Source organism: Oryzias latipes, chromosome 10, assembly GCF_053564925.1.
Source record: "Oryzias latipes strain Hd-rR chromosome 10, Olatipes_Hd-rR_3.1".
In the NCBI taxonomy this organism is placed as follows: Eukaryota; Metazoa; Chordata; class Actinopteri; order Beloniformes; family Adrianichthyidae; genus Oryzias; species Oryzias latipes.
In genome coordinates this window covers 18,410,741-18,437,105 of record NC_136246.1, presented here as the reverse complement: position 1 = coordinate 18,437,105, position 26,365 = coordinate 18,410,741, and the positions used below count along the sequence as shown (strand labels likewise).

At 40.3% G+C, this 26,365-nt stretch overlaps 2 protein-coding genes across 43 annotated transcripts in view; both read left to right on the top strand.

The window, feature by feature from the left end:
- The window catches only part of LOC101161365 (protocadherin alpha-C2), a 177,133-nt gene that overhangs the window by 137,944 nt on the left and 12,824 nt on the right, over nt 1-26,365 (top strand). For 34 of the 42 annotated variants that reach the window (XR_013658552.1, XM_078954198.1, XM_078954196.1 and 31 more), the window contains one exon: nt 26,038-26,102. Coding sequence is in view for 41 of the 42 variants with exons in the window: in XM_078954198.1 (XP_078810324.1) it covers nt 26,038-26,102 (65 nt within the window). In the remaining variant the exon portion in view is untranslated. Of the gene's footprint in view, nt 1-3,546; nt 6,047-6,499; nt 9,140-9,598; nt 12,072-20,223; nt 23,365-26,037; nt 26,103-26,365 lie in introns of those variants that run through there. The other 8 variants (XM_078954203.1, XM_023959166.2, XM_078954204.1 and 5 more) reach the window with 7 other exon arrangements.
- On the top strand, nt 376-3,021 carry LOC105358129 (protocadherin alpha-5-like). The gene has a single exon (XM_023959171.2). It carries the CDS (start codon nt 514-516, stop codon nt 2,908-2,910), a length of 2,397 nt encoding a protein of 798 aa, XP_023814939.1. The 5' UTR covers nt 376-513; the 3' UTR covers nt 2,911-3,021.

Genomic DNA, 26,365 nt, shown 5'->3' with positions numbered 1-26,365 from the left:
ATGTCCATAAATCAAATGAACAAACGTCTTACTCTATTGCTTGAGGCCATTTAATTTAACAAGCCTTTGCTGTTCTTAGATTCCCCAAGTAAAAAAAAAAAGTAAGAATGATTTAACCTTATCAAATCTTATTGTTTTGATGCTACAATGCTATATCTTATTGTTTTGCCCGGCTTCGCTTTATCAGCATTCGTGCTTTATTTGACCGACCTTGTTTTGAAATATAATTATTTGGACAAGTAGTAAACTGACAGGAATTGTGCTTAAAACTTTTTTTTTTGACGGCTGTTCCTTTTGTCTACCGCATGATGTCGCTTCAGACCGTGAGTACGATTCTGATAGCATTTTTCCCTTTTTTTCTTTCCGTCTGCAACTCCTCCTTCAAGCACATGAGTCGACTTTTGTTTTACCAATCACTCGGAGATACGATGAAGACAGAGAACGACGGCATAGGCATTTGTGGAAGGGAATAATCTAAAACTCTGCGGTGGATTTAATTGTTTCGGCAAGGCAATGATGTCTTTGCGAGGACATGAAGGATGCGTGTGGATACGTTTCGCTGTTGTGCTTTGTCTGTGGGACGGCTCTGCATCTCAGCTATCCTATTCTATTTCTGAGGAGGTGAACAAAGGCACCGTGGTTGGGAACATTGGGAAGGATTTGAATCTCAAAGTACAAGAACTGGAGAGTCGGGATCTTCGCATTATTTCGAGTTACAAAAAGAAATACTTAGACATAAATTTACGGACAGGAAACCTTTTTGTTAATGAGAGGATAGATCGGGAAGAGCTCTGCGCGCTTGAGGTAAAATGTTCTTTGAAAATACAAGCTGGCTTAAATCATCCAATGGATGCGCACCGCATTGAGGTAAACATTCAAGATATAAACGACAATTCGCCTTCCTTTGTGGAACAATTGCATGTGTTAAACATTTCAGAAAATCTGTCTCCGGGGGAGCGGTATCCTCTCCCTATAGCAGTAGATCCAGACATGGGAAGTAACGCAGTGAAAAGCTACAAGCTCAGTCCGAATGAACATTTTTCTCTGGATGTGCAAAGCGGAGGAGAAAATGGAGTGTCGGCTGAGCTGGTGCTGAAGAAGGCTTTGGACAGAGAAAAAGAGCCAGTCATTACGCTCATGTTGACCGCTGTAGACGGAGGGAAACCACCAAGATCAGGGTCTCTGGCTTTAACTGTCAATGTTGTCGATGTGAACGATAATACTCCCGTTTTCAGTCGCTCACTTTATAAAGCACGTATCAAGGAAAACGCTAAGCCTGGAACGTTAGTTGTAAAGTTAAATGCCACAGATTTGGATGCAGGAACACATGGAAAAATTCGTTACTTTCTAGTCAAAACTGGAAACATTGATCCATCCAAAATGTTTGATTTGAATTCTGAAACGGGTGAAATAACAGTAAAAGGCGAAATAGATCATGAAGAGACACGTGCTTTTGAGGTTAGAGTTCAAGCAAAGGATCAGGGTGCATCTCCCCGAAGCGCACATGCGAAGTTACTGATAGAGATAATTGATGAGAATGACAACGCACCGGAAATATCTGTGACGTCACTGATGACACCAATAAAGGAAGATTCAGAACGGGAAACAGTTGTTGCTTTCATAACAGTGAGTGATAAAGATGCTGGAAGTAATGGTGTAACTAAATGTACTATCGTTGGATCTGCACCTTTTAAACTCAAGTCCAACTACAAAAATGACTATTCTCTAGTTGTAGACGGACCCCTGGACAGAGAAAACATTTCTGTTTATAATGTCACCATTAAAGCTACAGATGAGGGGAACCCGCCTCTGTCCAGCATCCACGTTCTTACTGTTCAGGTTGCTGACGTGAATGACAACGCCCCCAAATTTACTGAGCCTGTCATTAATGTTTATGTTAAAGAAAACAGCCCAGTGGGTTCAATTATTTCTAAAATAAAAGCTGTTGATCCTGATCTGGAAAATAACGCAAATATTTATTACAAATTACGAGAAACTTCTCAAGGAAATGTTCTGACATCATCCCTTATAAATGTTAATTCAGAAACAGGAGAGATAACCAGCCTTCAGTCTTTTGACTATGAGAAGTTGAAAACATTCCAGTTCAAAGTTCAGGCCACAGACTCTGGGGTTCCTCCGCTCAGCAGCAACGTGACTGTGAACGTTTTTGTTCTGGATGAAAATGACAACAGTCCCTCCATTCTTGCTCCTTACTCTGAGCACGGCTCCGTTAACAGCGAGAACATCCCATATTCTGCTGAAGCGGGATACTTTGTGGCAAAGATCAGGGCTGTGGACGCAGACTCTGGATACAATGCACTGCTTTCTTATCACCTGTCTGAGCCCAAAGGAAACAACCTGTTCAGGATTGGAACCAGCAGCGGGGAGATCAGGACTAAGAGGAGAATGAGCGACAATGACCTGAAAAGTCACCCCTTGCTGGTGCTGGTTTCTGATAACGGAGAACCTTCTCTGTCAGCTACTGTGTCTATTGAGGTGGTGGTGCTGGAAAGCACCGCTGACATGCAGACTCCGTTCAGACACGTGCCTCTAAAGGAGGACAGCTTCTCGGATTTGAACCTGTACCTGCTGATCGCCATAGTGTCGGTGTCCGTCATCTTTCTGCTGAGTCTCATCAGTCTGATGGCTGTCAGATGCCACAGGACAGACGGAAGTTTCAGCAGATACAGCGCTCCAATGATCACCACCCACCCTGATGGGAGCTGGTCTTACTCGAAAGCTACTCAGCAGTACGACGTGTGTTTCAGTTCGGACACTCTCAAGAGTGACGTGGTGGTTTTCCCCACACCGTTTCCTCCTGTAGATGCAGAACTGATCAGTATAAACGGAGCAGACACTTTTACCAGAACTCAGACTTTACCCAACTCAGAGAAGGTAAGACATTTTTAAAGGATTTTTGTGTTAAAACAGTGCGTAAAAAGCTTGTTTTTCGTGCTGATAATCCTTTGTCAGATATACGCACAATTTGACAGTATGATGAAAAAAATCAAGAATGAAAGGATTGATTCTTAGAGAAGGCGAGTTGGTCACTCAGTGATTTTTGAAGTTAGCATCTATGTAAATGTTATACACTTTGAATGAAGTACTGTAGATTATCATGTTTCTAGTAAATAATGTGCTTTTTTAAGAATTCTTTCCGATTTCAATTTCCTCAACAATAAATACATGTAAAATTTAATGAGAGGAACTTTTGTTTTGGCAGTATTTTATTGTGTTTTATTTAAAAACGTTTTGTCCTTCCTTCGTTTCATTTGTTTGCTTCATAAGACTTGTTAATAGTGTAGCTATATTTTCTTAGTATTTAGATTTATTTTCCTTTTTTAAATAAACATCAGTCATTTAAAATTTGTTTAGTTCCATTTTTTCTTTACTAAAGGCGTTTTCATATATTCATCATAACGATTAAAACATAAATACTGTTGTTGTTTTTTTTATTTTCTCATACCTTAGTAGCATCATTTGGGGTCGCTGATGACCACATGTTTGCAAACTCTCTACGTTCAGTCTCCTCCTCTGTGCGCAGGAGCGACAGAAGGCAGGCGCTTTGTGTGAGCTGCATGAATGGAAGCCGAGTGGTTAGAATTATGTTGGCCGATCGTGTCGCACTTTATGGATTAAAACCGTTTTCAACACGCCAGTGTTTTTGAATTCTACCATGGGCAGAGGACGAAATCGTGGAATATTATGTTCACTACTCGTTCTATTTTTTTTGGACTGGTGTGCTGCTCAAATATCCTACTCAGTAACCGAGGAAGCAAACAAAGGAACTGTGATCGGCAACCTCGCAAAGGATTTAAACGTGAATGTTAACGATCTGCAATCCAGGAATCTTAATGTCGTCTCTGGGTACAGTAAGAAATATTTCCAGACAAATATTAAAACTGGGGACTTATACGTTCATGAGAGAATCGATCGCGAGGAGCTTTGTCCAAACTCCCTTAAATGCACCTTAAACTTCGAAGCCATACTGAATGATCCTATGGTGATCCGGCGCATCGAGGTGGATGTTGTCGATTTGAATGACAATGCGCCTATTTTTGTTGAGAATTCCTTTTTCCTAAATATCTCCGAATCTTCCCCGACAGGGGAACATTTCTTGCTTCCTCTAGCTGTCGATGTTGACACAGGCAGCAATTCTGTGAAGACTTACAAGCTGAGTCCGAATGAATATTTCTCCCTTGACGTACAGAGCGGCGGAGAAAGGAGCGCTTCTGCAGAATTAGTGCTGCTAAAAGCTTTAGACCGCGAGAAAGAACCTGATATTAAACTGAGTCTGTCTGCAGTTGACGGAGGCAAACCTCCTAACACTGGAACGGTGCAAATACATATAAGTGTCCTTGATGTGAATGATAACACGCCGTCTTTCAGCAAAACGCTTTACAAGGCACGCGTAAAGGAAAACGCTCCCCCCGGATCATTAGTTATTCAACTAAACGCCACCGATTTAGATGAAGGGGACAGCGGAACGGTGATTTATTCCTTTGTAAAGCGTGCCAATTTTAACCCTGCAGACATGTTCTCCCTAAATCCTGACAGTGGTGAGATCGCAGTCAAAGGGGGGTTAGATTATGAATCTCAGTCTGCGTATGAAGTTCACGTTCAAGCTACCGATAAAGGTGCGTCGCCCAGAAGAGCAAATGGAAAGGTGCTGATAGAAGTGGTAGATGTGAACGACAATGCTCCTGAAATTGTGGTGACGTCACTCCTGAATCCAGTGAAAGAAGATGCCGAGTCTGGAAGCGTTGTTGCTTTGGTGACCGTGACTGATAAAGATGGAGGGAAAAATGGGCAGACTAAGTGCAAAGTAGCCGGCACGGTCCCTTTTAGGCTTACGTTAAACTATAAGAATTATTATTCCTTAGTTGTTGATGGACCTCTTGATCGAGAGAGACATGCTCTTTACGACATAAAAATAACTGCTCATGATGAAGGCTCACCATCCTTGTCCAGCACAAAAGTCATCAAAGTGGAGGTTTCTGATGTCAATGATAACCCGCCTCGTTTCTCTGAGCCTGTGATTAATATTTACGTAAAAGAAAACGGTGAAGTCGGACATCATATTTATGTGATAAAAGCAATTGATCCGGATGCAAATGAAAACGCTAAAATTACATATTCATTGGATGGTAACTCAAGGAATATTCAAGTAACCTCCTTTATAAATATTAATTCGGAGACAGGAGAAATAATCAGCCTTCAGTCGTTTGACTATGAGAAGCTGAAAACATTCCAGTTTAAAGTTCAGGCCACAGACTCTGGGGTTCCTCCGCTCAGCAGCAACGTGACTGTGAACGTTTTTGTTCTGGATGAAAATGACAACAGTCCCTCCATTCTTGCTCCTTACTCTGAGCACGGCTCCGTTAACAGTGAGAACATCCCATATTCTGCTGAAGCGGGATACTTTGTGGCAAAGATCAGGGCTGTGGATGCAGACTCTGGATACAATGCGCTGCTCTCTTATCACCTGTCTGAGCCCAAAGGAAACAACCTGTTCAGGATTGGAACCAGCAGCGGGGAGATCAGGACTAAGAGGAGAATGAGCGACAATGACCTGAAAAGTCACCCCTTGCTGGTGCTGGTTTCTGATAACGGAGAACCTTCTCTGTCAGCTACTGTGTCTATTGAGGTGGTGGTGCTGGAAAGCACCGCTGACATGCAGACTCCATTCAGACACGTGCCTCTAAAGGAGGACAGCTTCTCGGATTTGAACCTGTACCTGCTGATCGCCATAGTGTCAGTGTCCGTCATCTTTCTGCTGAGTCTCATCAGTCTGATGGCTGTCAGATGCCACAGGACAGACGGAAGTTTCAGCAGATACAGCGCTCCAATGATCACCACCCACCCTGACGGGAGCTGGTCTTACTCGAAAGCTACTCAGCAGTACGACGTGTGTTTCAGTTCAGACACACTCAAGAGTGACGTGGTGGTTTTCCCCGCACCGTTTCCTCCTGTAGATGCAGAACTGATCAGTATAAACGGAGCAGACACTTTTACCAGAACTCAGACTTTACCCAACTCAGAGAAGGTGAGTTCCAATAATAAACAACTTCTCTAAAGTGCATTCAATTAAAACTTTTGTGTGTTAAAGTAATCAAAATGTGCCACTACTACATTATGGTTGTCGAACAGAATAAAGTTGTAGTTAGTCTTTTAACCCTTGCGCTATCCTAGGCACTTTTTTATTGGGAGTTGGGTCATCTAGACCCACTAGACAGTGCTCTGAACCTTTTTTCTTCAATGATTTGCGATCTTCACTGGTGTCCATGGATTACTTGAAATCTTTCCACCTTTATCCACCTTTGTCATGGTAGGGAGAACACGTCAATGGAAGGGTGGGGTCATCTAAGATAGCACAAGGGTTAAACAATTGTAAAAAAAATACACGAATGCTGTGATGAAAAGTGAAGCGAGATTGGTGTAACTTTTTGAGCGCGTGCGCTGTCCTTGGTTCTGAATAGAGAACATCGTTCAAGCTTGCATAAATAGCGGCCTCTCTTTTATTCGTTTACGTATGTCAACAGATGGTGTCGCTGGAGATTGCAAACATGAGAGTGTCTTTCATTTTACGTCCCCCCTCCTCCCTCCTCTCTAGTGATCTAAGACTCCTCCCCTTATGAAACATCAGTGGGTCTCTTCTTTGTCAGATCAAATGAGGACGGCAAATAGGAAGCTCATTTCTTTATTCCATATAAATGTGAGGATGTCAAAATGTGTATACTTTTTATTTAGTTACATAGTCAAGATGGAAGATCGAGGACACGCCACATTTTGGATACAAATTGCGGCTTTATTGTGTTTGTGCAGCGGGTGCACAGCGCAGCTGTCTTTCTCTGTCGCCGAGGAAGTCGACAAAGGAACCACGGTCGGAAACCTCGCAAAAGATTTACACATCGGCGTGGACGAACTAGAAACACGGGATTTACGCATTGTTTCTGGAAATTCTATAACATATTTTGACGTGGATTCAAAAACGGGTCTCCTTTTCGTTTCACAGCGGATTGATCGTGAAGCGCTCTGTCCAAATACAGAGAAATGCTCCCTAAATTTTGAAGCAATGCTGAGCAACCCGACGCATCTGCATCGTGTGGAGGTGCAGATCACTGATATAAATGACAATTCGCCGTATTTTCGACCATCTGAGACGACTCTAAACATTTCTGAGTCGCTTTCTCCTGGGGAGAAATATTTACTTCCAATTGCAAACGACGCAGACACAGGAAGCAACTCGGTTAAAAACTACAAGCTGAGCACGAATGAATATTTCTCTCTGGATGTGCAGAGCGGCGGACAGCACAGTGAGTCTGTTGAGTTGGTGTTGCAAAAATCCTTAGATAGGGAAAAAAACTCCGCTATTCGCCTTACTTTGTCTGCTATAGATGGGGGAAAGCCTGCTCGATCAGGGTCTTTAATGATAACTGTAAATGTTCTGGACGTTAATGACAATACCCCAGTTTTTGATCAACCGTTGTATAAGGCACATGTCACTGAAAATGCTCCTTTTCAAACAGCCATTCTGACCGTCAGAGCTACAGATATCGATGAGGGAGTAAATGGTGAAATAATGTATTCTTTTATAGAAAGAGGACATTTTAACCCTGAAACGTTGTTCTCAATAAATCCAGAAACAGGTGAAATAAATGTAAAGGGAAAAGTAGACTATGAAGAAAACACAGCATTTGATGTTCGGATACAGGCAAGAGACAAAGGCACACCTTCTCGAAGTGTGCATGCTAAATTATTATTGGAAGTAATTGATGTAAATGACAATATACCTGAAGTCCTTGTCACATCTCTGATGAGTCCTGTAAAAGAGGATGCTCAAGAGGGTACCGTTGTTGCTCTTGTTACTGTGATTGACAAGGATGGGGGTAAAAATGGTCAAACAAGTGCAAAAATTACTGGACCGGTGCCGTTCAAGCTAAAGCTAAATTATAAAAATTACTACTCATTAATAGTTTGTGGACCTCTTGATAGAGAGAGGATTTCTCAATACAATGTTACCATTGTAGCTGCAGATGAAGGCACCCCACCTCTGTCCAGTGTCATTGTCATACCTATTCAAGTTTCTGACATAAATGACAATGCCCCAATTTTCCTAGAGTCTGTAATCAATGTTTATGTGAAAGAGAACAGTGCAATTGGAGAAATTGTATTCAGAATTTCTGCTTTAGACTATGATTTAGAAAAAAATTCTAAAGTGACATATTCAATACTTAATGGGTTTTCAAACAGCATTCCAATAACATCTATTGTGAATATAAACTCAGACACAGGAGATATAGTTGCTCTGCAGTCGTTTGACTATGAGAAGTTGAAAACGTTCCAGTTCAAAGTTAAGGCCACAGACTCTGGAGTTCCTCCGCTCAGCAGCAACGTGACTGTGAACGTTTTTGTTCTGGATGAAAATGACAACAGTCCCTCCATTCTTGCTCCTTACTCTGAGCACGGCTCCGTTAACAGTGAGAACGTCCCATATTCTGCAGAAGCGGGATACTTTGTGGCAAAGATCAGGGCTGTGGACCCAGACTCTGGATACAATGCACTGCTTTCTTATCAGCTGTCTGAGCCCAAAGGAAACAACCTGTTCAGGATTGGAACCAGCAGCGGGGAGATCAGGACTAAGAGGAGAATGAGCGACAATGACCTGAAAAGTCACCCTTTGCTGGTGCTGGTTTCTGATAACGGAGAACCTTCTCTGTCAGCTACTGTGTCTATTGAGGTGGTGGTGCTGGAAAGCACCGCTGACATGCAGACTCCGTTCAGACACGTGCCTCTAAAGGAGGACAGCTTCTCGGATTTGAACCTGTACCTGCTGATCGCCATAGTGTCGGTGTCCGTCATCTTTCTGCTGAGTCTCATCAGTCTGATGGCTGTCAGATGCCACAGGACAGACGGAAGTTTCAGCAGATACAGTGCTCCAATGATCACCACCCACCCTGACGGGAGCTGGTCTTACTCTAAAGCTACTCAGCAGTACGACGTGTGTTTCAGTTCGGACACACTCAAGAGTGACGTGGTGGTTTTCCCCGCACCGTTTCCTCCTGTAGATGCAGAACTGATCAGTATAAACGGAGCAGACACGTTTACCAGAACTCAGACTTTACCCAACTCAGAGAAGGTAAGGGCACAGTGATATACAGGAGAAACAATCATGTTAACCAATATGTTTCAAGTTACTGTTTAGTGGAAAAATATTCAAATGCTGTTTAGGCATTTAAAACTCATTACCAAATGCTTTGATAAACAAATATGCCTAGTTGAGTCTTAGACGTTGCTTTGTTTGTATCCCATTTTTTAGCTATCAATATTTTCGCATTTCAATGATCTATAGGACAACTTTATAGAGGGAACTTTATAGCTTTAATGTTAGCAGCCCTCTGTGATCTTTTATAGTTTTTTTCTTGATATATTTGTATAAGTTTAATTAATAAATTTTAATAAAGAATAATAATATATAATTTTTTGACTTGGCCACAAGAGGTTGCTAATAACTTGCTGCATGAAACATCCATTTTTACCTTAGTGGTCCTCCCTTTTACAGAGGGGTAGTAATTCTTTGTTTGTCGTGCAGCAGCATGAGTTTGCTTTAGAGACGAGCTTTGAACAGGATGGAGCATGAATAAGCATTGTCAATTATGGTATGATTTTTTTTTCGAAACGGATAGGAAGCTATGACCAGAATGCAGGAATGGAAGCCTTTAGTGATGAGTATTTATTATTGTTTGCCATTGTTTCATTTATGGAGTGCCGCCGCGACACGGATAGTGTATTCCGTCACGGAGGAATTGAGCCTTGGTACCACGGTGGGAAATTTGGCCAAAGATTTGCATCTAAATGTACAAGAGCTGGAAGATCGAGGTTTTCAAATATCAGGAGCCTACAAGGAGTATTTCGAAGTGGATCTAAAAACCGGAGCTCTTCTCGTGAAAGGCAGAATCGACAGAGAGGAACTGTGTTCCCGAAAAGTGAAATGCTCGCTGGAGGTGGAAGCCATTGTTAACTCCCCGCTGAATCTTTACCGCTTTGAGATTAAGATTTTGGATGTAAATGATAACGCGCCGTTTTTCCGGATACCCGGTATTGCTTTAAACGTCTCAGAGTCGGCTGTCCCCGGTGAAAAATTTGCCCTCCCAAAAGCATTCGATGCAGATGTCGGCGCTTTTTCTGTGAAGGGCTATAAATTGAGTGCGAATGAATATTTCTCGATGGATGCTCAGAATAACGGAGACCCCACCGAGTCTGCAGAAATGGAGCTGCGTAAAGCTTTAGACCGAGAGAAACAGGCGGTTATAAAATTGACGCTGACAGCTACTGATGGAGGAAAACCACCGAAATCAGGCACATTACTTATCACCGTAAACGTGCAAGACGTGAATGACAACATCCCTGTTTTTGACAAGGCTCTGTACAAAGCCACAGTGCTCGAGAACGCAGCGCCAGGAACGTCAGTAATATCTGTGCACGCACGAGATTTAGACGAAGGTCCGAACGGAGAAATCCAATACTCTTTTATAAACCAGGACAACGATAACACTGTAGATAAATTCTCAATTAATGTCTTAACGGGGGAGATCTCAGTTAACGGGGAACTGGACCACGAAAAAAACAATGCGGTTGAAATACGAGTCCAAGCAAAAGACAGTGGTGTAAGTCCTAGAACGTCTCATTGTAAAGTGCTAATTGAAATCAAGGATGTAAACGATAATCCCCCTGAAATATCAGTGACGTCAGTAGTAAACACAATGAAAGAGGACGCTCCCCCCGATACAATGGTTGGTCTTATAACTGTAAAGGATTATGATGCCGAAGAAAACGGGGATGTTGATGTGAACATACTAGATTCGGTGACGTTCAAAATTAAGAACACATATAAAAACCATTACTCTTTACTTGTTAATGGGCCTTTAGACAGAGAGGTGGCTTCTGAATATAAAATACGTATTACAGCAGCTGATAAAGGTCAGCCACCTCTCTCCACTACGGCCATTGTAACAGTCCATGTTTCTGATGTCAATGACAATGCACCTCGTTTTAAAGAACCTGAGATAAATATTTTTGTTAAGGAAAATGGTCCTACTGGTGATGTTATCTTCACCTTAACTGCAGACGATCCTGACATAGGCGAAAATGCAAAAGTCAAATTTCTTGCAAATGATCAGAAAGATAAACTTTTAAGTTCAGTCATTACAGTTAACTCAGACACAGGAGATATAGTTGCTTTGCAGTCGTTTGACTATGAGAAGCTGAAAACATTCCAGTTCAAAGTCCAGGCCACAGACTCTGGAGTTCCTCCGCTCAGCAGCAACGTGACTGTGAACGTTTTTGTTCTGGATGAAAATGACAACAGTCCCTCCATTCTTGCTCCTTACTCTGAGCACAGCTCCGTTAACAGTGAGAACATCCCATATTCTGCTGAAGCGGGATACTTTGTGGCAAAGATCAGGGCTGTGGACGCAGACTCTGGATACAATGCACTGCTTTCTTATCACCTGTCTGAGCCCAAAGGAAACAACCTGTTCAGGATTGGAACCAGCAGCGGGGAGATCAGGACTAAGAGGAGAATGAGCGACAATGACCTGAAAAGTCACCCCTTGCTGGTGCTGGTTTCTGATAACGGAGAACCTTCTCTGTCAGCTACTGTGTCTATTGAGGTGGTGGTGCTGGAAAGCACCGCTGACATGCAGACTCCGTTCAGACACGTGCCTCTAAAGGAGGACAGCTTCTCGGATTTGAACCTGTACCTGCTGATCGCCATAGTGTCAGTGTCCGTCATCTTTCTGCTAAGTCTCATCAGTCTGATGGCTGTCAGATGCCACAGGACAGACGGACGTTTCAGCAGATACAGCGCTCCAATGATCACCACCCACCCTGACGGGAGCTGGTCTTACTCGAAAGCTACTCAGCAGTACGACGTGTGTTTCAGTTCAGACACACTCAAGAGTGACGTGGTGGTTTTCCCCACACCGTTTCCTCCTGTAGATGCAGAACTGATCAGTATAAACGGAGCAGACACGTTTACCAGAACTCAGACTTTACCCAACTCAGAGAAGGTGAGATAAGAGTATTTTTGTAAAAATATACATTGTTGATTGGTTTTAAATCTACAGCGTATCCAGGATTTTACTTGCAGCTTTCAATGGGTTTTTGGTGCTGTCCATGGTGCTGATATAACAGTCACTTTTTTTTTCTTATTTTTTGTTTTGTTCCCACAGCATCATTTCAATTCCCATTTTACAGAACGTAAACATCAGTAAATGTAATACTGTGAAAATGCACTAATGCCTTTAAACAACAAAATTTAAAAAATACAATTAAATGTAGAAAGGTTTTTATCTGTCCTAAACTAAAATCTGTTTAACAAGTTTACCAAAATTGTTGATGTAGAGGAATTGGTACAATGATTGAATAAAAACATATAAGACAAAGGTGCAGGTTGCTTTTGTGCACTACGACCATGACATTGACAGCTGAACAAGGCCAAATTAAATCATAACTCTGATTGAGAATTTGATATTTTGTCTTTAAAAATCATATTAGCGAGCTTGAAATAAAGACTAGAGCACGTTTTTACCAGTAAAAAATCCAGTTATATTTAAGTCTGCCAGTAAAATAAGTGTATGTTCAAGGAAGAAAAAAGTGCTCACATTCATAAGATGCTGCAAAGTAAACTTTGCTGAAAGCTTGTTTATGGAAATTGCATTTCCTGTTTGCAGGCTTCACCTTTGCTGTCCTTTAGAAAATCTAAGTCATAATGAACCTTTTTGCGTTATTCAGTTAATCGTCAAGTTTAAAATAGAAACATTGTATGAGGTGGAGGATGTGTGATGTTGTCACTTAAAGAAAGTTATCGTGTTTAATGGAATACTGAAATCTGTTTGAAACATTATCACTGTAGATTGAATAGTTCAAAAAGTCATGTGGAGTGATGTAAACTAAAATATTTAATTGAAAATACAGAAGGATGAGACATTTATTAAGTGCTTGCAACATATAAAAAGTAAAATTTAGTTACATATCCAGTGATTCTTAACCTGTTCTATCTGATTCACTCAATTTTTGTCTCAGTATACCAAAATGCAGTGTATTTGATGGTTGACTATTCATTTCCGATTTGATTTGTTTTATTTATGTTTTAGGCCTAGAGCTGGCTATCTGGCGAGCATTAACAATGCTACTAACATCTTAGTTTTAGCATTTTATTGTAACTCTTAGACTATTTATGTAAACAAGCATAAAATAATAATTAAAATTTGGCCTTTTAATGCCTTCAATTACAGATACTTATTCTACTCTCTAAGTTGCTAAGATGTGCAAACTGTGGTATGATGGTGTTGATCTCAGGCTTCTTTTCCTCTCTCCCTTTTTGTGCAGCCATGTTTCGCCCTTCCCCCCTCTCCTACAGAAGGGGAGCAGCTGGATCTGAAAGGAAATTAGCTTTATATTCACGGACATGAATTCTATCAGGCTTTGACAGCTGTAAACATGATCGAATAAATTCTTATTACCATCCCTGTAATGTGTTTACAGAACCCTGATCCGTGTCAGGTCAAGTTGTTTTTTTCTACAGAAGTGTCTGCATGTTCTCAGTTTACATCTAAAATGACGATGCAAATGTTCAACAACTTCTTTCTTTTTACAATTGGTCGCATTGGCAGATTTCTGGTGAGGCTCAGGCATTGACTGCTTCTTATGCAGTCCTGAATTATGTGAGCCTCAGGCGCAATGACCTCATTTTAGGGAGTGGTCCATCATCAACAAGCGTGGCCTGATCTGTCTCAACTCCTGTCTTTTGATTCAAGAGTGAATCAGAATCCTGTGTGCTCCCTCTCTCTCGCTCCCCCAAACAACCAAACAAGCTTAGAATATTACAAGCGACTGGTCCAGGCTTTGCCTTTAAGTGGGTCAGCAAGTGATATAAGCTGAGCAGCACGGTATGTGTGCCATCTGACCGTGTTTGCAGCTCCCGCTGCGTTTTTTCTGATCCTGGCAGTTCACGGTATAGGCTATATGCGCAGGCTGGATGCAGTGGCTCCCATAACAAAGCCTGGAGCTGACTCCACGTTAAAGTGGTCCAGTATGCGCCCTGTGTGCTGCAGCTCCATCAGTGTATGGTGCGAGAGGAGGGGGAGGGGCAGGTACTTTTCCGCTATGCTCTTTGCTGCATTCGGAGCAGCAGCAGCAGCAGGGAGCTTCCGTTCCAACCGAGGTATCAGACCCGTTCGGCTCAGCTCTCCCTGCTGATCCGCTCCGCCAATGGGTGGGGGCAGGCGCACTCAGAGTCAATCATATTAAATCTACAGAGCGGGGAAAAGGTGTGGGCGAGAGGGATGAGAGGGAGAGGCTCTTTGGGCATGCTGCCATCCGCCATCTTTTACCGAAGCCTATGGGGGTGCTTAAACTGTTCATGCTTCCAAGGGACATAGATATTTGTTTTGAGCCTTGATGATAGAAGTAATGCATTATTTCATTATTGATAAACCAGAATAAGGTCAGTGTTGAAAAAAATACCATGAGCTAAAAGTTCTGTCTAGCTTCCTTAGTGCCAGAATATGCCTTAAATTATTTATTATAGTGTTCCTTGTCATCGCTGCATCTTACTGCTAAGTGCTGCAGAGTTTATAGATCACTTTTACAGAAAAAAAGCGTAATCAGAAAATCAGTTTATAGAATTTTGCAGATAGGCAAAGCAACCATTTTTTGTCTTGTGTGCATTCAGTCATTTTCTATTTCATGTATATTTGGTCCTTCAGCACGTGACTCATCTCTCTTTACTGCACTTCCTGTATTCCTCCTTCACAAGGGTGTGTCCTTTGTAGAAGAGAGGTTATTGCTGCTGTCTGTGGTTGCCATGGAGACTGAACCAGCCTGTTTCCAGGGAGCTGTCAGTGTGCACCCTCCCCCACTCATTGCCATGTGTTAGGGAGACATTAGCTGGAGGGAAACAAGGTGTGCACAATGAATGATGGGAAAAATACATAGAAGGAAAGATACCGAGGCAAAGATGCAGACCAAAAATGCAAAAGGTTCCAGAAGACATGTCTTCTCAAGCAAGCAAAAAAAAAAAAAAAAGAAGTTAGCAAACCAAATGAGTCAAGACAGTGTGAGATAAAATGTTCTAATTTAGGAAAGGCTTTTCAGAGAAAGTCTGTAAAGACTTGAGCTTTGAGCTTGAGATAGCGAGGAGCAGGAGTTTGTGAGTATGGCATGGACAATAAACCATTAAATGCATGCCTTGCAGCCAAATGAGAACATCACAGCCTTACAATTGGTCACAGATAAAAAGAGAAATTCATCACCCATTTCCTCTCCTCCATTTTCATTCCATCAATAAATCGTCTAGTAGCAGTGGAATATTTCTGCACTCTTTAGATTAGCTTTGTCATGCTCAAGCCCATAGTGACATCCTCTCCTATCCTGCAGGGATGCAAAGCTGGGACATTCTTGGAGGGCAGTATCCAAAGCCTGCCTGCATTTTCTGATAACTTTGTTCAGTGCTTCAGCAAGAATCTGTTTCGTGCACTGCCTGAATCGGGGTAACTAAGCAGTTGTTTAACCCATGCTGAGTCCCACAGGAGAGGATTTGCGCTGCTTTTGTTCTCTAATGCCCTTTATTTTTGAAAGAAAGTACACAAGGGATCAGCATAAACATGCTTATGTAGAGAACCTCTCCACCCGCTACAGTGTTCACCTGGTTAAAAGGATTGTGGTTATCGTGGGACCTTTGTGTAGGAAATTTTAAAAGGGAATTGTTCGTCCACATGGGAAGGTATGGGAACGCAGATCTGTTTCATTATGATAAATCTTTCATGTCTTGCTCTTGTTTTGTTAATGCAGTTTCTCAGATTATTTTGCATATCATTTTTGGGGAGCGGTTACAGTGCCTTATCTACTTTGCAAAAAAAGTAGCCATTGGCAGCTTTCTTTTTCTGTGCTTCCACTTGCTGTAGGGTTTTTTTGCATACAAAATAGTTTTTTTGGACTTAATTCACTCATAAGTGAGATGTGTTAAATGTGGGAATTATTTTTTTTAATCTTTATACCACCTGTCTTTTTCATCAGGGGCTCTACAGTATACTTGCTATTTATAGCTTTGTTTGTGGTGTCACCTTCAAAGGATGACTTGCCTTTTTTATTTGTTGTGGTCATGTTGTGCAAAGCAAATGGCTGCTGCTGGATGATAACTGTGTAGCTTCTCTCGAAATGTCTTTTAGTCTTTTTGATATACGCAGTCACAGACAGGATTATCCTTTGGTGCTGTGGTTTAATGAAAAATACGGGGGGGGGGGGGGGGGGGGGGGGCGTTGGCCACCTCATCTGTAACTCTTGTACTACCGGCTTTTTCCAACAGAGGGACCAGTTTTGCTGTCTTTTCAACTTGCTTCTCACTTGTCCTTGTGCTCCGACATGTATGATTTTACACTGCTTTTGGCACTGACCTCTTTTTTGTTGTTTACAGCTCCTACAGTTGTCCAAACTTTTTTGTTTGGGGTATTTCAATAACATCCTAATATCTTGAAGAAGATGATGGCCGTGCCTGTTCTCAGCAAAGTACAATTATCAGAAAGTTGTTTCATTATTTGCTGCTTTTGCTCACTCTCTTTTTGAAATATCACAAACAAACAACACTAATGCTAATCCATCATATTATTTTGAGGTAGCAGTTTTAGTTAGGGAATTGTAATAAATGTTTTAGCTTCAATTCATTATTTGTTGCAGCATCTTCCTCAGTTGTCTGCCTAATCGTTCTGCACACTCCTATTCCTCACATGCGGGTCTGTTTTTCAAAGCTACTGAGTGATCATGATTAAGCTCTGGCATTTAAAAATGAGAAGAAGCAACACGAAAAGATCCGCTGACATTAACTAAATATTTTTATCCTTAAATAACATTTCTATGGTGACATGTTCTTGCACACAGACCCACAGGCACAAGTGTCCTTTAGGTTTGCATGAATGCTTCTGTTTATGCTGACTGAAGGAATGATGCAAGAAGCCAAGTTTCTTGATAACCGAAGTATGACCTGATCTTGGTCAGTTCCCTATTTTTTTTTTCTTGCCATGATTCACTAAAATGGGGAATTCCATGGAAAAGTCTCTTGCAGCAGAAGAAAAATTGCTTTTAGAGGGCCTGCTTTCAGTATTAATGTGGTTTGAGTGAATAATATAAATAGCAGTGCCGCATTGCATAGTTAATGAAAGCTCATATTTTTAGCCAACAAAGAGCAAGTTTCTCGTTTATTCATGTGACTCTTCTCTTTCATATGCGTCTGTTTTTCTACATTTGCTTTCCTTTTTTCCTCCACCTCTTCTGTCTGCAGATGGCATTTGCTTTCATCTTTACTTAAGACCTCAGTGTGACTCTCAGCAGTAGAAGCAGGTCGTTGACAGAAATGCAGCAGGACAATGACAAGGGGATATTGAGAGAAGTGACATTATGCTTTGCATAAATGGTTGAGGATTTCATTAGATAAGTATTCTCACTAAGCTAATTGGGTGAGTGTATTCACCTGAAAATTCCTTGTATAGAACATGTTACTAATGGGTTCTTTGAAATAAACAATTCTTGAAGCGAGACGGGCATCTGTCTCCAATTGAAATCTTGATAAGTTTATTAACAACATCCTTGAGGACATGAGAGAAATACTCTACAGTTCAGAAGCATGCATGAATTTTTAAAACAGATGGCCACAATTGAAGCAGATAGAAGCTCTAAAGAGCTGTAAGAAAGATCCTCAGGAGGCACGAGGGAAATGAGCAACACACACATGCAAAGGTCAGGTGTAATCCAGCTCTGTGTCTGCTGCTGACCAGATAGCTGTCGCCTGTCCTCTCTTTTGTGTTGCTGCCAAACACAGAGGTTCAAAACTCTCTCTGGGAAAATCCACTAAATGTCACAGCTAATGTAGATGGAGGTGTTGATCCATATGAGAAAATTTACTTTATTTTGAACTAAAAACAAAAAATAAAACACCTGTGTTTAGTTAAAAGATCCCCCAAAAAATGAATAAGATAGATAATTCACAAAATATTTATAAAATAAATCAGCATCCTTTAAGGCTCACAAATAAATACTTTTAATCAGTGCATCTCTCACTTTTGCGCGCACCCCCCCACACTATTCTGTGATAAGCTGCACTGCTGTTGAGATTCTTGTTTGTTAATTATTTTTAATAGTAAAAATTTTGTGGAAGTTTTTTTTAAATTTTCAGAATGAAACTGTTGGCTGTTTCTTCAACTTAACAATTTCCAACTGAGCCTTTGTTGCTTTCGAGTGTGAAAAGTCACTTTTTGTTAGCCTGTCTTCCTCAACATTTGAGTCACAGCCTTCTTCCTGTCTTCGGCATGCCAGGAACTGTCATCACCATGGGCAGATTGGACGTGGGCTCAGGTGGCAGTGCAACCAAAAAGAAAAAGGAAAAAAATGAAAACATTATGTGGGTGGTATGCTCATTTTGGCCTGGTTAATCCTGTATCATCTTAATTTTACGAATACTTTTTTACCCAAAATATCTATTGTTGCAAGGCTACATCAGAACATTTACACATCTTTATTGCTCTGATTAGATTAAATTATTAGCCAAAAATTAATGATCCAACAACAGTGAACGGTCCCATCCAGATGACTTGTATAATCTAAACCATGACCTTTTACAATTACACATCATTCAATATATATGATTTTATTTGAATTGCCTTCAGGTGCATGAGTCAATGTTGGCAAATATGAATATTAATTGAATTATTGTGGTTGTCTCATGGGTTTAAACATCAACAGCTCTAAAAATGCAGGTTTATAATTAATTATAATTCAGACCTTCTGCACACACTGGTGTGGCTGCACAATTATTATTCCATTGGATGTATACAATTTGTCTACTCAGATGAGTTCAACTTGGTGGTTTGCCAGATGTTGAATGAGGTCACATCTGGAGCATTTGTCTGTGACTTGGGTACTTTCCATAGTGAACAGCAGGGGCATATTTAATGGAAGGCTTATAGAACGTTGTTTTTATATATATATATATATATACATATATATATATACACACACATACATATACATATATATATATATATATATATATATATATATATATATATATACATATATATATATACACACACATACATATATATATACATATATATATATACACACACATACATATATATATATATATATATATATATATATATATATATATATATATATATATATATATACATACATATATATATATATACACACATACATACATATATATATATATATATATGTATGTATATATATATATATATATATATATATATATATATATATATATATATATATATATATATATATATGTATGTATATATATATATATATATATATACATACATATATATATATATATATATATATATATATATATATATATATATATATATATATATATATACATACATATATATATATATACACACATACATACATATATATATATATATATATATACATACATACATATATATATATATACACACATACATACATATATATATATATATATATATACATATATATATATATATATATATATATATATATATATATATATACATATATATACATATATATACATATATATACATATATATATATATATATATATATATATATATATATATATATATATATATATATATATATATATATATATATATATATATATATATATATACATACATACATACATACATACATACATACATACATACATACATACATATATATATATATATATATATATATATATATATATATATATATATATATATATATATATATATATATATATATATATATATATATATATATACTCCCTATGCCAGTTAAGCATAGGGAGTGAAAAGAAAAAAGTCTGGAGAATCACAGAGTAAAGGAGCCTAATTAATCTATTTAGGATGTGCTTAAAAGTAAAGGTGAACATAATATGCCTTATTTTGCCAGAAAAGTTATTTTTAGAACATTTAAATGATTTTTTTAGGGAAGTCACGTCATACGGTTGCAATAAGACTCTGCATCGTCTATCATAAACAGATTTTAAAGTTGCTTATGTAAAAAATCTGCTGCATGCATTTTCTTTTTCTTTTAGCATTAGCCTTCCCCAAGTCATTGCTGGCTGGCATCAGCGAGGCAGTCTTGTGAGCAGGTTTGCTCATAAATCAGTTTTTCACAGCACAATAAAAGGGCGGTGGCAGCGCGAGAGGGAAAAAAAAGGGGGGGGGGGTAGTTTTGTGCCTCGAAATTGATGGGTGCGCACTGCTTAGTGCTTCATGTTCTACATATGTCGACAAATACGGACAGTTTGGGCGAAATTAAAGAGGTTCTTCTGTTTTGGGGTGTCATTTTGTTTGATGGCGCGCGATCGGAGGTGCTGAAATGCAGCCAAATTCGTTTGAGCGAGTCGCTCTCCCTCCCCTTTGCCCACATGCAGCATCACCATCTCAGACAGAGAGAAGGAGAGAGACCGAGAGAAGCATCACTGCAAAGCAGACAGCTTTGCAAGGCAGAATCATTTAAAAAAACAAAAACAACCTCCACCTGAAAGACAAAGAAAAACATGGATGCACGGGGAAACGTTTCCTTCTCATGCGCACCTGGCGGGATGTGGCGCTTACGCCGAACATAATCGGAGTCATGCGCGGACTTTTGCCTTGTTTTTAATGAAGCGGGTGGGAACCCGCAGCAAGCTGGAAAGGCGGAAAGATTTCACCTGCCCGTCTGGAAATTTTGCCTGCGATGGCTGTGACGGCGCGATGCTGTTGCGGCGTGAAGAAGAACGTGCCTCCTTCTTTTTATTTGTTTATGTTTGTGCTCAGTGGCCTTACAAATGCACAGATTCGATATTCCATTCCAGAGGAGCAGGAGATCGGGGCACTGGTCGGTGATATTGTCGGGGATTTAGGTTTGGATCTGAGAAAACCTCCCAACCGACGTATCACACTCAGGTCGGACAGTGGAAGCAAATATTTCACCATAAACCATGAAACTGGAAAACTGGTGGTGAGTGACCGCATTGACCGAGAGACACTGTGTGAATTCAGCGGCACCTGTTCACGTAACCTCGAAGTGGTCTTGGAGAATCCCCACGAGGTGCACAACGTGGTGGTCGAGATTCTGGACGTGAACGACAACGCGCCACAATTCCCACGAGATGAATATCAGCTGGAAGTATTGGAGTCCGCGCTAACAGGGTCGCGCTTTCAAATTGAAAAAGCTCAGGACACCGATGACGACTCCAACTCCATTAAACAGTACCGCCTCAGTCCAAACGACCATTTCACACTGGACTCCATTAAACCCCTTTCAAATAATAATCACCTAGAGTTCATCCTCAAAAGGCCCTTTGACCGGGAACAGACGCCCTCTTATCAGCTTATTCTGACAGCAGTGGATGGAGGGACTCCACAGCGAACTGGGACAGCCAGAATCAATGTCCGTATCCTTGATGCCAATGACAATGTGCCTGCATTTGACAGCTCTGTGTACAAAGTAAAATTATATGAAAACTCTCCAAAGGGAGCACTTGTAATTAAGTTAAATGCTTCTGACCCAGATGAAGGCTCAAACGGAGAGGTTTTTTATTCTTTCAGTAGTTACACACCTGAAAGAGTAAGACAGGTGTTTTCCATGGACACAAATACAGGTGAAATTAGGGTGAAGAATAACATAGACTATGAGGAGACAAACTCTTATGAAATGTACATACAAGCAATGGACAAGGGCCCAGCCCCCGTAGCAGCACACTGCAAAGTAGTTGTAGAAGTTTTGGACGTCAATGACAACATTCCCGAGATTGTATTGACTTCCCTGTCCAGTCCTGTGCGTGAAGATGCCCGGGCTGACACAGTGGTGGCATTGATCAGTGTGAATGATCGTGACTCCGGGCAAAACAAACAGGTAACCCTGGATATTATGCCCCATTTGCCTTTTAGGATCAAATCCTTCCGAAATCACTATACCATTGTCACAGCAGCTTTTCTGGACCGTGAAACAATCTCATCGTACAACGTCACAGTCATTGCTGTAGATGCAGGCACTCCAGCCTTATCTTCCCAAATGACCTTTAAAGTAGAAGTTGCGGATGTTAACGACAACCCACCCCGTTTTGAGCAAACCTCATATACTGTTTACATCACTGAGAACAATGCTCCAGGTGCATCTCTATGCATTGTCAAGGCAACAGACGCAGATGCAGGAGAAAATGCACGCATCACTTATACTGTCCTCAATGACAACAACCATGGTATCCCCGTGGCCAGCTACGTTAGCATTAAACCCAACACAGGTGAAGCTTATGCCCTGCGATCCTTTGACTTTGAAAAACTGCAAGAATTTCACTTTCAGATAAAAGCTCAAGATAATGGTGTGCCTCCTCTCAGCCGTGTCCTCACAGTATATGTTTACATTATGGATCACAATGACCATGTGCCCCGGATTGTCTACCCACCTGCTAATGGCAGCCGCACAACAGAGACAATCATGAAAAACGCTGAAGCAGGAGCCCTGGTTAGCAAGGTTATGGCGTGGGATGGAGATGCGGGGCAGAATGCTTGGCTGTTTTTTGCCCTGGAACAAACCAACACAGACCTTGACTTGTTTAAGGTTCACGAGTACACAGGTGAAATTCGCACCACAAGGCGTGTCAAGGAAGATAATGCCACAACTTTTGCTCTCACTGTCAAAGTGCACGACCATGGCTTACCAAGACTCTCCTCTACTGCCACCATTCATGTTAATGTGATGGAGCAGCCTCCAAAGTTGACCCTTGATCCTAAGCCTATCATCAGGCCTGACAGCCCCTTAATGTTCTCCACCTTCACTATCTACCTCATCATTGCCCTGTGTGCCACAACCTTTGTATTCCTGGTCACTATCTTTGTTCTGGCCATTGTACGTTGCCATGCGTATTGTACCCAGCCTGGCTCCTGCTCTCCATGTTGTGTATCCAAGAAGTGTGTGCCTGAAGGAGGCAACACATCAGGAGGCGGAAGAGCTGCAGGAGGTGGGGGAGGAAGTGGAAGTGGAGGTGCAGGGCAGCCAAACAGCAACGTGGCCCTTCGCCGTGACCTTAAAGTGGAACCGCATTATATTGAAGTGCGCAGAAGTGGGTCTTTGACCAAAACATACTGTTACAAGACATGCTTGACTGCCACGTCAGGAAGCGACACTTTTATGTTCTACAACACAGGGCGGCCACACAGTGGCACCTGGGGCTCGGGCTATGTCACAAGCCACAGTGGACAAAGCCAGATAATTGTACGCCGTCTGAGTATGCCAGATGCAACTATCATCCAGGTGTGTTTTACATATAGTCTTCATGATATTTTTAATCATCGAATGAGATTGTTATGAAACACACACGGCCCACCATTGTAATGTTTTGCATTTTTACATTTTAAATTTGTTGTTCAAACATGAACTACATTTGAGTTTTTTTTTTTCCATTCATTTTTAGCTTGTCCTGAATGTCAGATGATCTTTTATATAAATCCATGCAGAGTTTTAAATTCATTTGTGGTAAGGGGCCACAATGTTTCAGTCCAGCTAGTCCAGAGGGCAATAATAGATGGTCATCTTTTGAGGGAGGAAGACAGTTTAGCCTTGCTACGCATCACTAAGAGCTATGTCTAGTTGCACCAAAACATTGTCTTCTGGTCAAATATTTTTGCAGAGCTACACAATGTGTCAGACTATAAGAATTGGTCTAGAAAGCTTAAAAAAACATGTTCACCTTAATATCATTTACACAATAATTCTACTTTATATGACATCATTTACTGCTAAAGATGATCACAGATTTTAGAGTTATTTACAGATTTCACCTAGAAAAATAAACAAATTTATAGAACAGAAAATGCAACAATCGTTCTTCCCTTGTTTTTACCTCAGTCACTATGGGCTTATCTCTTCATCAAAGAGATGTCTAAATGATCAGAAATAAACAAAGAAAGAAATTACAAAGGGTAATTTGGTCCTATCGTTTGACCTGGTGATCAAATGCTGGTCATGTTCGTGCTGGCTGTGTAATTAAATGGCAACGGTGTTTTTTTGTACTGTGCATGGATTGGCTGGCTGCAAGCAGATGAGGCGGGGAATAAAAAGTGATTGGACACAGAGTTGATGGCGGAGGTGTGAGCTCTGTATCCATGCAGGGAGTGTTCACTCAGGAAGAGGTTAGAATAGAAAGGGCAGGAAAAAGATGGATTCATTCTTTGTTCGGGTTTGTTTTGTAGTTTACAGTACACTATAAAGCAAAGCAAAGAATGTGCAGAACACAAGTTATTTTGTTTTATCATTCTCACCCATGTTTTTCTATCAAGATTTTAAAAATAAACCTTTTTTTCTCTTTTTTATATAAACTGCTACTTTGATATTCCAGTTTTGTCAAGCTGATTTTCCTTTGTTGTGAACTAAACTGCTTGTCTATTTTACAAATGTTCATATTTCATCAGTAGTCCAGTTTATGTGTCTTAATTTGGCTCAATAACAACCAAACAGTTGGAACAGATCAAATATGCTGTTATTTTTTGAACAATTTGGTGTTTTTACCCAAATCTACCATAATCTTTTAACACGTTTTAGATTTTTCTTTTTTGAAAAACAACTAGTTTTTATGTCACTCCCTTCCCCCTTTTTGAGAAAGGTATTTAGCACCTGACTTCTGTAAAGTGAATGTGCTTATGTAATTGGATTTCATCTGTGTCTGGACCGATGCTGCAGTACTTTGTTATTCAGTAGATGTTCACCTCCCCTTAAATGACTCTGTGAAGGATGCCAGGCTTTTGTCATCAAGGCCAAATATTTGATTCCATATATGACGAATGTTCACTGCAGACTCCCAGAGGTCAATGCAGCCACAATTGCAAGTGAACATCTATCATGTGTGATAGATGTTCTAATGGACCTCCCATGATATAACAAATCACGGAGCATAGTGTGTTCACAAAATGAGCAGCTTAGCTCTGTGTAGTTTATAAAAATGCCATCTCATCTTTAACCCTGATACATTAAGATATCTAAGTATTTTTATTAGGATCTCTAAAAGTTTTCCTGCTGGTACGTGACGATGAACAGAGTTTTTTTTATCATGAAGTGATTGTTTGTGTCTTCGTTAAAGAACTGTCTAGGTGCTGACAAGGACAACTTTCATGCGACATTTGTTCTCTCTCCCCTATCAGTTTTTTTGTGACCTTCACTGAACTAAATTCACTAAGTATGGAGCATCAAATGTACTTGTCTTCGTTCATCCCAGTGCAGTTAACTCAGGGAGGCCATTTTGCTCACCTTATTTGAGACGATTACCTCATCTTTTAATGTTAGTGTGACATTAAAAAACACTAACAGACCCCTTTAAAATAACAGGAGACAACTGGCCAATCTCACAGCTTTTGTTAAACAAGACCAAAGATTAAGTAGAATGGCCTGTAAAATAAGTATCAAGAGAAACTAATAATTGGGATGATTAAAAAAAATAAGGATTATTTTATATTGTGATATATGAATATGTGACAGAGATCATTTTTGTATTTTTCTTTTTCATAAACTTTAATTTTTGCTTTTTCCAGTCTTTATTTGATTCATCTTTGTGAGAAATTTTCAGTCAACTTTTTCTCATCAGCTGTGATGTAACCCCCCTATTTGAGATGAGGCTTACTTGATGTGTTGCTTGTGGCATTCTGTCACTATATTGAATGGTTGGCAGGAAACCTTTCTAATCCATTTTTCAACATTTGCAGTGGCAAAGGTACAGAGTACAGGGAGGAGATGAGAGCATCTGCATAGATTTTGTTTCTACCGCCTCTCTCCAGTGCCATAAAACAAGCTGTTATGGTTGATTTTTGGTTGTGTTTTGTATTTCTTTGTGCGCATGTGGTGGAAATGTTTTAGGTCTCATCATTAATTGATTGATATGATGGTAATGGCTTTTGTATGTACTTAAGACTGAACTCATCTCGTTTTCTCTTGCAGCCCAAGGGACCCGGTTCTGACTGGAGATACTCGGCCTCCCTGAGAGCAGGAGGAGTGATGCAGAGGTGAGGTTCACAGTTCATTTTCTCTGCACCCATGTTTCATAATGGGCTTTTATTATTTATAAATTTGTGTCCTTCCATATTATCTAGCTTTTTGATTGACACTTGAAGCTGTGGTTCTATAAATGTGCCATCAGTTTCTGTAGTTTCAGCATGACAGCAGCTGTTAAAGGGAAAGGACAAAGCTTACTGCTGACCACATCTAAAATATAAAACATAATATTTTCAATTTAGATATTAGTGCATTATTTTAAAAATATGTTTTT